This window comes from Pelecanus crispus, chromosome 4, assembly GCF_030463565.1.
Source record: "Pelecanus crispus isolate bPelCri1 chromosome 4, bPelCri1.pri, whole genome shotgun sequence".
NCBI lineage: Eukaryota > Metazoa > Chordata > Aves > Pelecaniformes > Pelecanidae > Pelecanus > Pelecanus crispus.
The window spans coordinates 27,369,274-27,384,771 of NC_134646.1; the positions used below are offsets into that span (position 1 = coordinate 27,369,274).

Here is a 15,498-nt window from a genome sequence, read left to right on the forward strand (position 1 = left end):
GGGGCTTGCAGCTCTCCCGTGGCGTGACTCGGGTGGGAGCCGAGGTTGAGGCGGGGAGAGGGGGCACCGTGCGGCCATCGCTGGGGAAAGGCGGGGGTCCCGCCAGCGTCGCGGCGACGTGGCTGCCGGGCGGCTGGGTTTCTTTTTTTTGCATTTATTTTTCACTCCCGGAATTCCTGTTTTTAAACTCCGGTGCCTTCTCTTTTTTTTTTTTATTTGCAGATAACGGGTAATGGAGTCCAACTGCCGCAAACTTGTCTCCGCCTGTGTTCAGCTAGGTAAGAGAAACCATCTCCCGCCGGGCCGGAGGCGCAGCGGCCCCGCTGCGGTGCGGTGCGCGGGTGCGGAGCCAGGCGGGGCAGCCCCGGAGGAGCGGCGCCGCCTCCGCGGAAGGCTGCGCAGCAGCGGGCGCTGACCGCCTCTCCCCTGTCGTGTGTGTCCCGCCCCCCACCCCCCACCCCGTGTCCCCGTCCCCAGGGGTGCAGCCCGCCGCCGTCGAGTGTCTTTTCTCCAAGGAGGCGGACATCAAAAAGGGGGAGCTCAGCGAGGCGCCGGAGGGCCGCAAGGAGCCCGCCGGCAGCAAGCTCTTCGGGCGGCCGCCCGCCAGCGCCAACGGTAAGCGGCGGCCCCCCCGCCCACCCCCCCGCCCTCCTCCGCCCCCCCTCCGCGCCCCTGCGCGGCCGCGCTGCCGGGGCTGCGGGCGGGAGCTGCGGGCGGGAGCTGCGCGGCGCCGGGGCGCCCCCTGCTGGCCGCCGCCCGCCCGCGCCGCGCCGCGCCGCCTTGCGCCCGGGCGCCGCTTGCGCCGGCAGATGCGCGGCCGCGGGGAGAGGGGAGGGGGGGTGCGGGCACCCCCGCTGCCTCAGGCGCCCGCTCGCACCCGCCGCCCAAAAAAAAAAAAAAAAGAGAGCACGGCTGTCCGCGCGCCTTTCAGATACCGGCAGCGTCGCGCTCGTATTTATTTTTATTTCCTATTTTTTTGACACCCCCGGCCGTAAACAAGCCGCCAGCCCTCTCCCGCCCCCAGAGGCAGGCACCCCCGCAGCGCCCCGTCTGCAGGCAGAGCGAGCTCCCGCCTTCTCTTCCCCTTGCCCGTTTCGGGGGGTCTGGTAGGCGAGCCCGAGGGGTGGTAAAGAAAAACAGCAATGCAAACACATTACAAAGAAGAAAACAAGCGCTCTGTATTTCGAGAGACTGTTTAATCCAAGATAAACGTAATTTTGTTTAAATAAAATATATTAACCTGAATTAATAATACAGGAAACTAGAGTGAATTAATAATGCACGTATTCCTGGTCTCGTGGTTAAACACTTCCTTGTAAGAATACTGTATTAACCCTGTTTGGCCAAACAGCTCGCTATTTCTCAAATAACATCCAGTGATTTCAGGAGGAGCCGCATCCCCTTCCCGAGTCCACCCTTCCCCGGAGACTTTAAGCAGGATTTGCTAGCTGGACATCAAAACCCCTAGAAGAAGAAACGCTTAGGCTAAAGGAAGGTTAGCGAGCAAAATCCGGGGTAATTCCAAACGCCAAGGTATTACGAGCCGATAATTTTTAATCCCGGAAACATACATGATATTAAATTGTGCACAAATAGGCTTTACCAGGGGCTGGCACTTTTTCCCTCCGTCAGTAATAAGTGTTAAATAATGTGGAAAGGAAGGGTGACATTGCTTTATATATGGTTTGCAAATAAGAAGGGCCTTTTTACCCTCCCCTGCCTTTTCCTCCCGACGAACAGGTGGTCTTAATCAGAGCCCTTAGCGCGATCTAATGGGAAAGTGGGGACCTTTCTGATATAATAAATTTACGAGCCCTTCCACGCCAGCTTTATTCGACTAAGTATTTATAAAAGTAATATCCACATATGCTCCCTGACACGGTAACTTTTACTTCCTCTGCCGAGAAACAAATGGTTATTTTCTTAACCATCAATTATGAACCCCGGATTATTGTAGTACACGCAAAATTTCCTGCCTCGTTACCGTATCAGCCGGTCTGGTTTTTACCCGTCGGGCTGCAGGGGAAATTGCTATCTAAACACCTTTAATGCCATTCGTTAAAATCTAAGCCTGAGCCCAAGAAGCAGCGCGGGGTTGCCTGACCATTAAAACCTTCCCATTCGCCGGGAAGGGAAGCGTGGAACGCCCGCGGATGCGGATGTGTCCTTGCAGATGTGCGGCTATATCCCTGCAGATGTGGGGCTGATCCCCGTGTGCAGCCCCAGCCCGGGTCTCTGTGCGACGGGTAATGACAAGCCCTGAGACGCCCTGAGCTGCTCGGGCGACTCGCTGCAAATCGTAGAAATCACGGGTGTTTTCTCGTGATGCGGGAGGGTTCTGTTGGGTCTTGGCTTTGCTTTGCTTTTAATCGCGCGGTGCTCGTTGGTTTTCGTCTTGCTTGACTGCCAGGACTTCGTGCTTTGTGGGATTTACCTCCCCAAAAGCCTGCTCCTTGGGGCGGGCTGGGTGAGAGGCGGGGAAGCGGAGCAGGGGGTTTTGGGGACCCCCTCTGTCAGAGCTCCGTTTCGGAAATTGCGAGGGCGGTCAGGGAATTTCGCGAGTTGGGCACCACCGGTGGGCACAAGGAGAATAATCGCTAACTAGCAGCTTTGGTAATAACAGCAAAAAAATGCGAAATGTTTGATCAGATCGATGCTCCTGTGAAAGGAGGAAACGAAATTCAGCAGGAGAGCCTCCAAAATGACACGGGCGCGCTGGGCTCCCGCGGGGAAGGGGGCACGGGGAGGGAGGGTTATTCGAGGAGAAACGGGTTCCTGGCCACGCCGGGGAAAGGAAAACGGGAAAGTATGAAACTATTATTGCAGCCTAGAGTGCCAAACGCAGCCTGGCGGGTGTCATGTTTACCCAGAGCGACGGGAAAATTGCTGCTGAGTGACCAATCCCACAAAATCAGGAAAACTCCAGCGCGCGCTTCAACAGCCCCACAGCACGCGTAAATGGTTGCTGGTGGGTTTATTCGAATAATTTTTGTGCGGGGCGGGAGGGTGCTTAAACTATTTGCGTGTGTGCGCGTAAGTGTGTGTATATAGATATATAATCTATACAATTTGTTAGCAGTGTGAATTCTCCTTAAGCAATCCTTTCCTGTAATCGATAATCTGGGTATTGCTGAAACAGCAGCCTCCGACATAAAACGTTGAAATCACATTCCGCCTTATATCATCATTCAGCATCACAAATTGATTGTTTCAACTCTTTAAAAAAAAAAAAGTATATTTTCTTTGGTCTGAATATTCCGTAACTTAATATCTTTTTGTAAAAAAAAAAAAAAAAAAACCAAAACAAAAAAAAACCCAAAACAAAACAAAAGACCAAAAAACCCCACACCAACCCCAACGCTGATTCGGCTTTCCGTCCAGATCAGCTGAAGACCCGGCAGCGCGCAAAGCCGAGGCCCCCAGTGCTTTTTGTGAGCCCCGGGACGAGGTGGGCGCGCAGCCTCCGCCCCCGCGGGAGGGAGCGGGCGCGGGGGGGGGGGGGGGGCCGAGGCGGAGCCGGAGCTGAGCGGCACCCTCCCCGCCACATAACGTGGCCAAATTTGTCCCCGGAGCTGTGACCCGGGCAGTGGAGCCGGGTCCCCCCCGGCCGGGGCGGAGGCGCTCCCTGCGCGCTGCGCTGCCCCTGCGCGGCACCGGGGAACCTGCGCGCCCCTTCCCGCAGCCCCCGCCGAGCGCAAATTGAAAGTTATTTATTGCGCTTCGGATTTGTCATTTTTTTTTGCCCCCCCTCCCACCCCCCCGGTCGTCGTCGTCGTCTGAGAATAATATATGCAGCAGTTGTTAGCCTCACTCCAGGGAAAACTAAATGTATAACGAAAGCTTATTCGTGAGTAGGAATATACTAACGGAACAATCTGATGTCTTCTTAATCCTATGTAAAAAGCTCTGTAGTCTTCCTAATATTGACTGAATGGGTAATTAATGGCTCTTCATCGAGGAGAATACCCGGTAATCCGAGACAGGCGAAAGACAACAAGCCAAAGGTAAAAGACAACAGGACTAGCTGGAGACTCTACATAAGAACCAATTTATCCATTTAGGAGGGTATTACGCCTAGAAACAACGATCCCGTAAGGAGATAAAGGAAAAGTGGGAAAATAAATACCCGCGGTAGCTCTGGCACCCCCAGCCGAGGCGCTCAGCTCCCGGCCCCGCTCCCGGCCCGCCCGCCCCCCGCACCGGGGCCAGCACCGGGGATCCCGGGCCGCCGGCTCTGCCGCCGGGAGCGGGAGATCGAAAAAAACCCTCGGAAAAAAAAAAAAGAGCCCAGCAGAATTAAAAAAGAAATGCAGAAGGTGGAGCGGGGTGGGGAGCGGCCCCGAATCCCCATTTTCGCAGCGGGCGGATGCCCCCCAGGCCACCGGGGCGCGTCTCCGGCAAGCCCTGCAGCTCCGAGAGAAAGGAGAAGGGGGGAATTCTCCCAAATAGTTTGTTGGTTGGTGGGGTTTTTTTGGTTTTGGTTTGTTTTTTTTTTTTTTTTGCGTGGCAGCTCCGCGCAGCAGGCGCGGACAGTCGGTACGCGGGTGAGCCGGCCGGGATGGCTTCGCGGCCAGGACCCGAACCCGAAAGGGGATGGGAGCTTCCAGCAGAAAAGAAAAAAAAAAAAAAAAAGAAAAAAATTTAAAACCTCTTTTGACATTTTAATTGAAACCTTTACCGCTAATATATTACTTGGGTGGCTACAATTAGGTTGTTTTTCGATTGGCTGACAGCTTTTAAAATATTATTTCACTCGGGAAATAAAAGCTTCATCTCAGATTATAGGTGGGTATTTTTGGATTTACGTGATTTATGGTCACCATGACAACTAATGCTGCGTGGTAGCTCCCCTCCTGCCCGGGGTGGGGGAGTTTTAGTCGAAGGCATGTAAGGAAATGCCGGCACCCGCTCCCTTCGGGCTGCCGGGGCCCGGGCCGGTGCTGTGCCCGGCTTTTGGGGACGCGGGGGCGGCCGGAGGGTCTGTCCCGGCTGGGCTGGCGCTGGGGAAGGCGGGGGAGGGCGGCGCGGCGGCCGGGCCCTGCTCCTCCTCTCCCCCTTCCCTGGGGGGAGCGGGCCGGGCCCCGCCTGCCCCCGCCGAGCGTCCCGGGGCAGAGAGGCCGCGGCGGGGCGGGCACCGGCGCTGCGCCCGGCAAGCGCCCAGAGCGCGTAAAAAGCGCTCCGCGCCGCGCAGCCGGGGGGGACTTTTCGTTTCGAGTCGCGGCGGAAGAAGCCAGCATTTCCCCAAACTAAGCGAAAATAAATGAATGAAAAAAAAAAAAAAAAAAAAAGGAAAGGGGGGAAAAGGGCTCATCTGCGAGAGGGCTGCATTGCCCCGTTGAAGAAAAAAGAAGGAGGGGGGGCGGATAGGACCGTATCCCCGCTCCCTCCGGCTCGCCCCTGCTGCTGGCTGGTTACACCCCGGCGTGGGGGCTGGAGAAGGGCAGGGCCCCCTCCCAGAGCCCCTGGCAGCGAGGCCGAGGCCTCGGGCGCGTCGTGAGGAAAGGCGGGGGCCGGGGCGGGGGGGGGCGGGAGGGGTGTGAGGGGGTGGTTTCTGGGTGCAGGACCACGGAGGGTAGCGAGAGGTTAAGAAGAAACGGGGATATGATTGGTAAACAAATTGTGCGGAATGGAGCTGGATTCATATTGACTTAGTTATAGGTCATCTGCTGCCGGTGCAAAGGGAGGAAATATTTACTTTACACATATACTTTATGATCTTGGGGGAATTAGAGGAAATTCAATAAGAAAACGGCTAGAATCATTTTAAACCCCCTATTTAAAAGACTTAAGCAAATTAGAGTCTTATCAGATTAAAATCCACTACAAATGTAAGAGCATTGTCTCCGTCGAAACGCTGTGGGGTCTGAGGAACGAGATTCTTTGCCAAATCTCAGGGATAAAAACACGTCATTTAAACACCAGATAATGAGCAGAATGTAAATTAATTTAACCTTCTTTACTAACAGGCTGCGAAAGTAATATGTATAATTTAGCGATAAGTAAGATCGCGAGGGATGATACGTACCTCGAACGAGCATCAGCGGCTAAGAAGAACCCTGGCGGGGGGGTGGGGGCGGGAAGCAACGGGATACAGAAAAGTTTGGGTGCGGGGATGTGGCTGTGGAGGGCCACATCAAAGGGAAGCTTTCGGTAACTTTTCGGTGCCCGTGACCGCGCAGCGGAATTGAAGATAGAGGCGCAACCTGCATTTTCCGCGCCCGGGCTCCCGCGGGCTCCCCATCCCTAACCGGGCCGCAGCTCCCCGGCGGCAGCGCCGGCTCCGCGGCGGCGGGGTCGGGGCCAGGCTCCTCTGCCCCGGCGGACCCTGACCGACAGGGCAGGGCAACCGGCCCCCGCCTTAGACCCGCTGGGGACAGCCCCGCTCCTCTTCCCTCCTGCGAGACCCGGCTCCACGGCAGCCTCCCCCCCGCGCTATAAGCGGGGCCGCGGGCGCGGACGGCGGGACAGCGCAGCCCGTCCCTCTGCTGCCGCTCCCCGGGGGCGAGGGGTCAAATCCCACCCCCCACCCCAAACCTCGGAGGGGGGTTGGTCGGGAGGCCGCGTGCGAACGATTTGCGTGCAGGCGCCCGGCCCGGTGCGGGGCTTGGCCAAATTCTGCAAAGGGCTTTGGTGGGCGCGGGTTCGGGGGCTGCGCGGGGCGCCGCGCCGGGGAGCGGGGCGGTCCCCGCGGGCCCCCGCCGAGAGGGGGGGATCGACCCCTGCGGGTAAGGGCGCGAACAAGGCGTAAAACCGGCGTGGGAAAGCCTCCTTGGGGGCTCGCCGTCGGAAAGCCGGCCGCAAGGCGGGGACGGGAACGGCAGTGCCAGCGAGGGGATTTCCCCCCCGTTTTCTCCGCCCCCGGTGCCGGCGGAGGGAGGCACGGCAGCCGGCGAGCGCGGGGGTCACCGGCGCTCAGGGCCCGGGGCGTGGGCGCTCTTCTTCGCGCCTCGGAGCGTGAGGCGACGCTTTCCGCGGCCGTGCCGCAGAGGGGGGGGGTCACCGTTGCCGGTCGTGTTTAGCTGTCGTGGCCGTGGCTGTTACCGCTGCTGTTGCTGTCGCCGGCCAGGTCCGCCGGCCACCCGGCCGCACGCCCCTCCCGCCTGCTTTCCACACCGGGGCAACCGGGCCTGGGGCTTCCTCGCCCCGCTCCTCCTTGCCGCAGCGCCTCTGTCAGCGCCGAGCTTTCCGCTCCTCACCCCCGCGGCTCCGCGGAAGGCGGAGGGGCGCGGAGCGGAGCGGGCGTGCCCGGGGCCGCCCCGACGGGGCGGCCGGCGGAGGCCGGGGGGCTCTCGGGGCGCGGGTACCACCCGCGGGGCGCAGCGGGCGGACGGCGCGAGGTTTTTTTTTTTGGGGGGGGGGGGGGCGGGCGCGCCCGCTGGCGGGAGGGCGCGGGGGGCGGGCGGGCCGGGGCGGGGCGGGGGCGGGCGGAGGGGCGGGGCGGGGCGGGGCGGGGGCGGGTGACGTGCCGGCGCGGGGAAGGCCGCCGCCGGTTTAAGATGTCGGGCCAAGAGGGAAGCGGCTGAGCTGATGCGGTGCGGGGCCGGCCGCGGCGCGGCGCGGGTCCATGCGCGGGCAGCGGAGCGGAGCGCCCCGCGGAGCGCCGCCGCGCCTCGCCGCCCCCGCCCCGCGGAGCCCCGCGGCGGGCCGGGGGCCGCCGGCCGGGGAGCAGCCGTGCGGCCGTGACGGCTCTTGCAGGACCGGACTCGCCCGCTCGCCCGCCGCCGCCGCCGCCGCACCCCCCCGAGCGGCGGGGGCTTCTGGGCTCGCCGTGCCGCCCGGGCGCTAGCCGAGCGCCGCCCGCCCCGGCGCGGCTCCCCGCCCAGCAGCCCTGACCCCCCCGGAGCCGCGGGGCCGCTCCGCGCCCGCGGAGGGGGCGCCGCGCCGACCCTCCTACACGTACCGACACCTACAGACACACGCACACCTTCTCCTATCGACCCCCCAGGCGCGCACGTAGACTTTGGCGTCCTTTTGCCGATGAACTGCATGAAGGACCCGTTAAGCCTGGAGCGCCTGGGAGCCGGGAATAAGCTGTGCTCCTCCTCACCTTCCTCCTCCTCCTCTTCATCATCTTGCCACCACCGCCAGCCCGCGCTGGCCATGGCGACGGCGCTGGCGCCGGGGCAGGCGCGCTCCTCCCTGGAGTCCGCCAAGCACCGGCTGGAGGTGCACACCATCTCCGACACCTCCAGCCCCGAGGCCGCAGGTAAGAGGGGGCGAGCGGCAGGGACCCCCGCCCGCCGGGCGCCCCGCTGCCCTGCCCTGCCCTGCCTTGTCCCGGCCCGGCCCGGCCCGGCCCGGCCGGCGGCCCCGGCAGCCCCGCGGCCCACCCTGCGCCGCCGCCCCTCTGCCCGGGAGCGCCCCGCACCCGAGCCGAGCCCCGCTTCCTGGGTTTGTTTTTTTTTTTTCGCGTGCGGTGCCTGTGTGCCGGCGTATAGAAAGATAACGCCATGTGTAAGGATAGGCGAATGGCATGTACAGGGGTGGGCGAGTAATGTACACCGGTGGGCGAACTGTGCGGATACAGACGGGCGGATAATACGGATACAGACGGGCGGATAATACGGATACAGACGGGCGAATAATATGGATACAGATGGGCGAATAATACGGATACAGACGGGCGAATAATACGGATACAGACGGGCGAATAATATGGATACAGGTCGACGAATAATACGGGCATAGACAGACAAATACGGGTCTAGGTAGGAGAATGATCTGCGTATAGATGGGCGAATAATTCGGATACAGGCAGAGGAATAGCACGATACAGGCGGGCGAATAATACGGGTATAGGTAGGCAAATAATACTGATTACGTGTATACAGGTGGGGGAAAAATACGGGTACAGATAGGCGAAAAACTCGCATCTCTCGATAGGCGACCAACTTGCATAGGGAGAGGCGGCTCCGTCCCGCTCCCGCGGCCGTGGCTGTGCCTCCGGGAGGAGCCCACGCGTGGGTGCCCGCGGGGCGCGGAGGGGCCGCGGCGGCGGAGGCCGGGCGGGTTAATGATTAACACCGCCGGGCCGCGTTCGGGGCAGGCTGCGGGAGCCGGCAGCGCTGGGGACGAGCCCTTCCCCAGCCGCCGGAGAGGAGGCTTCGGAGGCTGAGGCGCCCTCGTTTTCCGCCTTGTTGTTTTTTTGTGTCCCCCTCGTCGTCCCCCCGTCCCCCCCCCCCCCCCTTACAGAGAAAGATAAGAGCCAGCAGAGCAAGAACGAGGATGCGGGGCCCGAGGACCCCTCCAAGAAGAAGAGGCAGCGGCGGCAGCGGACTCACTTCACCAGCCAGCAGCTGCAGGAGCTGGAGGCCACCTTCCAGCGGAATCGCTACCCGGACATGTCCACCCGGGAGGAGATCGCCGTCTGGACCAACCTCACCGAGGCCAGGGTTAGGGTAAGTCGCGACACGACACCCCGGCTCCGAGCAGCGGGGGTCGGGGAAGAGGGGGGGCCGGGGGAAAGGGGAGGAGGGCTGAAATATTTGCAGCTGCTTTCGATTTCGGTTTCTACGCAAACTTCAGAGCCTCTGCACAAAAGCAGGGCAGGGCAGGACATTTCTGTCAAAGCGAGACAGATTGGGATATCTCTCTCTCTCTCCGGAATATGGTTTGCTGCACGTTTCGCCCTCACCCTGCAATGCGTCCTGCTCCTTTTGATCGAAACGCTAATGAAAACATTAGCCAAGAAAGCAACTTGGAACAGGCTGCAACCTGCGCTGCCTCTAATGAGAAAAAGACGTAAAATACACAAGGGCTTCTACTTCACTCCGAGGCACTCCCGACGTGCCCTTCCTTGCATTTTCTCTTTCTTTTGGTCTCGCAATTCGACGAACGTCTCTCTCCGCCCTTTCCCCCCACTCTGAGATTTATGGGACCATCACGGCGCGGCAGAGATACCGAGGCCGGATCCTGCTGGCGTGCAAGCGCCGCGCTGGGGGGGGGGGGGGGGCGCCCCGAAACCTACCCCAAAAAGCCCCTACGCGGGCCGAAATCCCCGACTTTCGGAAATCCCACTTAAATCCTCTCCCCGCGGTCGCTTGAAGGAAGCGAGACAGCGGGAACCGGCGGCGGCGGCAGGAGCAGGGAGCGGGGCCGGCTCTCCCCCCCGGGCCGGCGGTGCGCGGGGTCCGGGCAGCCCCGCGGCGGGGAGCGGGGCCCGGCCGGGGCGGGTGCGTGGCCGGAGCACGAAGCGGCGTCGGTCGCGGCAGCGGCTTTTACGGGGGGGGTTGGTTTCGGGCGGCGGGGTGCCGCCAGACGGGGCCCGTCCCCGTGGTGGCCGGGGGGGCTTCTGCAAACCCCCCGGGGCGCGGGGCGGCTCCAATACACACGGCGGGGCGGCTGCTGGCGGCTGCCCGACGGGTCAGACACCCAGATGTGGATTGGGAAAGGGCACGTTTTCCCCATTGTCTGCGGGGAGGGTCCCTTGGATCTCATTTAGCACGTTGTTAAATGGCGATGGTTTTTTTTCCTTCTTTTTTTTTCTCCCCCCCCCCCCCCTTTTTTTTTTTTTTTCCGCCAAAGAGCAGTCGAACAAGTTTGTTTAGAAAGTGGTTTTCGGCTCTGGAAGCTTTGGCGCAGGAGGAGCTTGTAGCTTTAACAAACTGAAGCAAGGATTTATTAGTTGCTGTCTTCCCCCTCCTTCCGCGTAATAGGAAACATCGCCTTAAAATTCCGCGGGTTTCCAGGCGTTTTGCCCTCGCTTTTGCACTTCTGTATTTCCCGTTGATGGCTCCAGTGCGGAATAAGCCAAAGAAGGAGAGGGGAAAAAGAGACAGAAACGAGGCGGGGAGGGAGGGGAAGAAGAAGGAAGCGTTGGCCTCTGTGGCTCGATTTAGAGCATCGCAAATTATGCCGGGGGTGCGGGGGGGGGGGGGGGAGGGGGCGGAATGGTGGGGATCTGCCTTGCTAAACCCCGGCAGCACCGGGGCCCGGGGATGCTCGGCGGCTCCGGCAGCACACCGCTGCCCCGGCCCAGCGCGGGGCTCCGTAGAGGAGGCGGCAAACCCATGTATGTGTGTGTATATATATATATGTATATATATGTATGTACGCATTTTAAAATATATATCTATATATATGTATATATGGACACACTCGGCTGTTGCCCCGAGAACTTGCAAAGGGCTGTGGTGGCGGTGGTGGCTCCTGACTAACTCGCGTCTCGCATCTCCCTCCCTTCTTCCCCCTCCCCCCGTTTCCAAAGGTTTGGTTCAAGAACCGCAGAGCCAAATGGAGAAAGAGAGAAAGGAACCAGCAAGCCGAGCTTTGCAAAAACGGCTTCGGTCCACAGTTTAATGGCCTCATGCAGCCCTACGATGACATGTACCCCGGCTACTCGTACAACAACTGGGCAGCCAAGGGCCTGACCTCCGCTTCCCTCTCCACCAAAAGCTTTCCTTTCTTCAACTCCATGAATGTCAACCCTCTGTCTTCTCAGAGCATGTTCTCCCCTCCAAACTCCATCTCCTCCATGAGTATGTCTTCAAGCATGGTACCCTCTGCAGTCACCGGGGTCCCCGGCTCCAGCCTCAACAGCCTGAATAACTTGAACAACTTGAGCAATCCCTCCCTGAATTCTGCAGTGCCAACGCCAGCCTGTCCTTATGCTCCTCCAACACCTCCGTATGTTTATAGGGACACATGTAACTCGAGCTTGGCGAGTCTGAGACTTAAAGCCAAGCAGCACTCCAGTTTTGGCTATGCCAGCGTGCAGAACCCCGCTTCCAACCTGAGCGCTTGCCAGTACGCGGTGGACAGACCCGTGTGAGACACCCAAGTAGGAAACACTGCATGGGATTCCCTCCCCATTTCCCGCAGAGACTGAGAATTACACTAGAAAGTAATGGGCACTAGAGAGAAAGAGAAAGGAGGAAAAATCAGACAGAGAGAGGGAGAGGAAAAAAGAGAGAGAGAGGAAAAAAAGAGGAAACCACTGAAATAAGATAGTTCCTTTGTTTTCAAAGGACCTCCTACAGATTCTGAGATCTTTCTTTCACTAAGAGTATTTCAACAGTTACAAGGACATATATATATATATATATATGGACAAATGTTTGACTGGATATGATATGACATTTTAATGTTACTATAAGCTTGTTATTTTTTAAGTTTAGCATTGTTAACATAAAAATGACTGAAAGGATGTATATATATCGAAATGTCAAATTAATTTTATAAAAGCAGTTGTTAGTAATATCACAACAGTGTTTTTAAAAGGTTAGGCTTTAAAATAAAGCATGTTACACAGAAGCGATTAGGATTTTTTCGCTTGCGAGCAAGGGAATGTATATACTAAATGCGACACTGTATGTTTCTAACATATAATTATTAAAAAAAAAGACATTGTGTGAATATCAGTTTTAGAATAGTACCTCTGGTGGATGCAATGATGTTTCTGATATTGCAATGTAAAACATGCCCTGTGTATAACATTTCGTACAATATTATTGTTTTACTTTTCAGCAAACATGAAAAAAAATGTGTTTTATTTCATGGGAGTAAAATATACAGCATACAGTTTTGTCTGGATTTTTATTTACTGAGCCAAGCTGCGCAGCGGTAACTGGTCTGCAGTGATTGACTGATCGTTGACACTGGATCTCGTTCTCTGGAAACACAGGGCAGTACTTTTTATTGCAATGCAAATAAATGCTGGCATTTTTTGCACGTAAAAAAAAAAAAAAATCCGTCGCGCTACCGATGCATGCTAGAGAAACGCGGGGCTTGGACATGCTGCCTTCTGTGCAGCAGGATCCCTTTATTCCCCCGCGCAGCCCCGAGAAAATGGATTATTTGACATTGCTGGTTTCGAGAATTACCAGCCACAAAGTTGCTGTATCTCGAGCATAAATTTCTCCTGCTGTGAAGGAAGGTTTTATTACATTAAAGAAGGGGGGCGGGGGGCGGAGAAAAAAAAAAAAAAAAGGGAAAGAAAAGCCGGTTTGCAAAAAACCGCTGCTGTTCCAAATAATCTGTCCCCTTTGCCGCCCCTTGCGCTCACCTTCTCCCTTCAGCGGGGAGATCCTTCATGTAATATTACGTTTCTATTTCCAAATCCCCCTTTCAGACATGAAGAGAAACAAAAAGCAGCCCAAATAACCGCAACCCCGCGGAGCGCGGGGGTTGAGAGGTTAGCCCCGAGTTTCCTGCGACTTCGTGCTGCAACACGTCGTTGAAGGGAAAGGTCGTGCTCTCGTGTGTTTTGTTTTAAGTAATATCGACCCATTCATTCTCAACCTGCTTGTTCGTGAAATTATACAGGATTATAACTTTGCCATCGCCGGACAATTGAAACAAATCAAGATGAATTGCTGCTCGGCCCGGCCATCGGCTCACACCTCGGGGGGGGGCAAGGAGGGGCTGGCGGGGGGCGGGGGGGCGAGCTTGCCCCTTGCGCGGCCTTTGCGCGCTCCTTGCGCGCTTTTGTCAGGCCGGGAGGAGGCGCCGGGGGAGCCCGGCGGGCGGGCGGACACCGCGGAGGGGGGGTCCCCCCACCCCAGCGGTTAGACAGGGAGAGGAGCAGAGAAGAGGGGGAGAGGGGAGAGGTCAGCACCCTGCGCTTTCTCACGGGGACGACTTTTCCCCCACCCGAAAGCGGAGTTCCCCCCGTGTTCCCGTTTACGGAATGGGCAGACCATTTTTTTCCCTTCATTTTTATTGTCCCCCCTTCTTTTTTTCCTCATCTAATTTTTCTTTTTTCTTTTTTTTTTTTTTTTTTCCTCCTCGGTATTTTTGTTGTTGTTGGTTTTACCCGGTTTTCTGTTTTCTTTTCCTCTGTGTGTTGTTGCCAGGGGGGCGGTGGAGCGAGAGCCTCCGTGCTTGGGGCGGGGGGGAGGTGGCCGCCCCCCCCCCCCGCGGCGTGCCGGCCTCGCCGCTGCCCCGACCCAACGCCGCTCCCCTCGGTTTTTCCGCACCGTGTCAACACCTCACCCGGGTGAGTGCCAGGGGCTTCCAAAAATGTCCCCTTCCTCCTCCTCCTCGCTGGGCTGCGGGCGGAAGGTCTGGGGGCGACTCCGGCGAGGGGCTGGCTGCCCGGGAGCCCCCCTCGGGGTCGGGGAAGCCGGAGGAGCGCGGGTGCTTTTCTGCCCAAACCCCCTCGGCGGGACGGGCTTTGAAATCAGCGAGCGGATCGCTGGGGGTATCGGCACGGTATTTTACACGCTCTTTTCGGCTCTCGTTTCTTCTCGGTGGCACTGGTTATTTATAGTCCTCTCTCATGTATATATATATAAAAATGTCCGTGTATATATTTCGAATATGTGTATGCGTGGAGAAAGAATATATATAAAATATATAGTATACGCAAATACGTTTGGAGGAATAATATATGCCGTTTCCGGACCAAAAAAATATTGGATCAGAGTTTTCCACTCTACTATGTAATGGCTCAAACGATGAAAAATCAACGTGACCGCTCAGAGAGGACATAAATCACTCCGAGTGTAATCTGAATTTCTCTTTCTCCCCCTAGCTGAAGCCTTGAGGGTCATCATTTTTCTGCACCACTTGACCAAAGATATAATGTTTTGATTAGGTCGTAAATCAAAATCTTTGGTCGTGTTTTTTTTTCTTTTTCTGGTGTGTGGTGGTTTTTTTTTTTTCCTTCGGGGGCTTTCCTTCCCCTTATCGGCGGTGGCAGTGTGAACCTGGAACAATGGAGGCCGTAGAGAAGGGGGGGAAAGCCGCAACGAAATGGGGAATTTGCAAAATATCTATTTGGAGAAGCGCGGGGGAGAGGGGTTAAACAACGGGCTCGCACCCCCCCCCGGCCCCCCCGGCCCTCGGGAAGGCCGCTCCGAGCCGCCTGCTGCGCGGCCCCCCGCGCCGGGCGTGCGAGCGGGCAGCGCCGTCTGCTTCCCAATCCACATCCCAGTCCACATCCCAATCCACATCCCCGCCGGCCCCGGCCGCGCAGCCCCCGCCGCCCCCCGAGGCTGCGGCCGCGGGGAGCGCGCCCCTTCCAGCCGGGGGGCGCGGGGTCCCTCGGCGTCCCGGGGCCCCGCTCCCCGCCCGCCGGCGCCCCGGGGCCCTGTCCCGGCTCGGCTCCGCTCTTTTGTTCCCGGGCGGTGCCTTCCCGCACTTTGAACCCCGGCGGCGTGCGCAGGGCCCTGGCAGTCGGATCGGCGCGCCTGCAAAGGTCACGATTAAACGTAAATATCGATATATCTCCTTTGGGTTGTTTTCTGTGCGCTTCCCTCCGTCCTCTCTTTGCATTGTTTTTAAGTACGGGTGCGCTCACCCGCGCGTGCCTTCCCAAAACGGCTAGATACCGATTTTTACATACCTGTACATTTGTTTGTACCGATAAAATAAAAGAAACTTTTTTTTTTTTTTTTTCCCCTTGCCAGGTTGATTAGCATTTTTGGAGGGAAACAACTTCCTTGGGAAAATAGTCGACATCTGAACCCGGGGAAGTTTTCCCAAAAAGCCGTTTCGGCGGGCCGTGGGGCAGGCGCGGCGGCGGCAGCCGCGGGGCAGGTTTGCAGCCCGCTGGTC

General features: G+C 58.0%; 1 protein-coding gene across 4 annotated transcripts; it reads left to right on the plus strand.

Moving 5' to 3' along the window:
- The first annotated feature begins 232 nt into the window (after window positions 1–232).
- PITX2 (paired like homeodomain 2) lies at window positions 233–11,770 on the plus strand. Of its 4 annotated transcripts, XM_075709286.1 has the most exons (5): window positions 233–278; window positions 478–615; window positions 7,946–8,206; window positions 9,193–9,398; window positions 11,207–11,770. In XM_075709286.1, exons 1-5 carry the CDS (start codon window positions 233–235, stop codon window positions 11,768–11,770), a joined length of 1,215 nt encoding a protein of 404 aa, XP_075565401.1. The 4 variants fall into 4 exon arrangements, with proteins under 4 accessions (XP_075565401.1, XP_075565403.1, XP_075565402.1 ...); XM_075709288.1 differs by lacking the exon at window positions 7,946–8,206; XM_075709287.1 differs by lacking the exon at window positions 478–615.
- The last annotated feature ends 3,728 nt before the right edge of the window (window positions 11,771–15,498 follow it).

Coding starts and splice junctions, on each gene's coding strand:
- PITX2 (XM_075709286.1), top strand. CDS start 233: ATGGAGTCCAACTGCCGCAAACTTGTCTCCGCCTGTGTTCAGCTAG. Junction 616..7,945: donor GCCGCCCGCCAGCGCCAACG/GTAAGCGGCGGC, acceptor TCGACCCCCCAG/GCGCGCACGTAGACTTTGGC. Junction 8,207..9,192: donor CTCCAGCCCCGAGGCCGCAG/GTAAGAGGGGGC, acceptor CCCCCCTTACAG/AGAAAGATAAGAGCCAGCAG.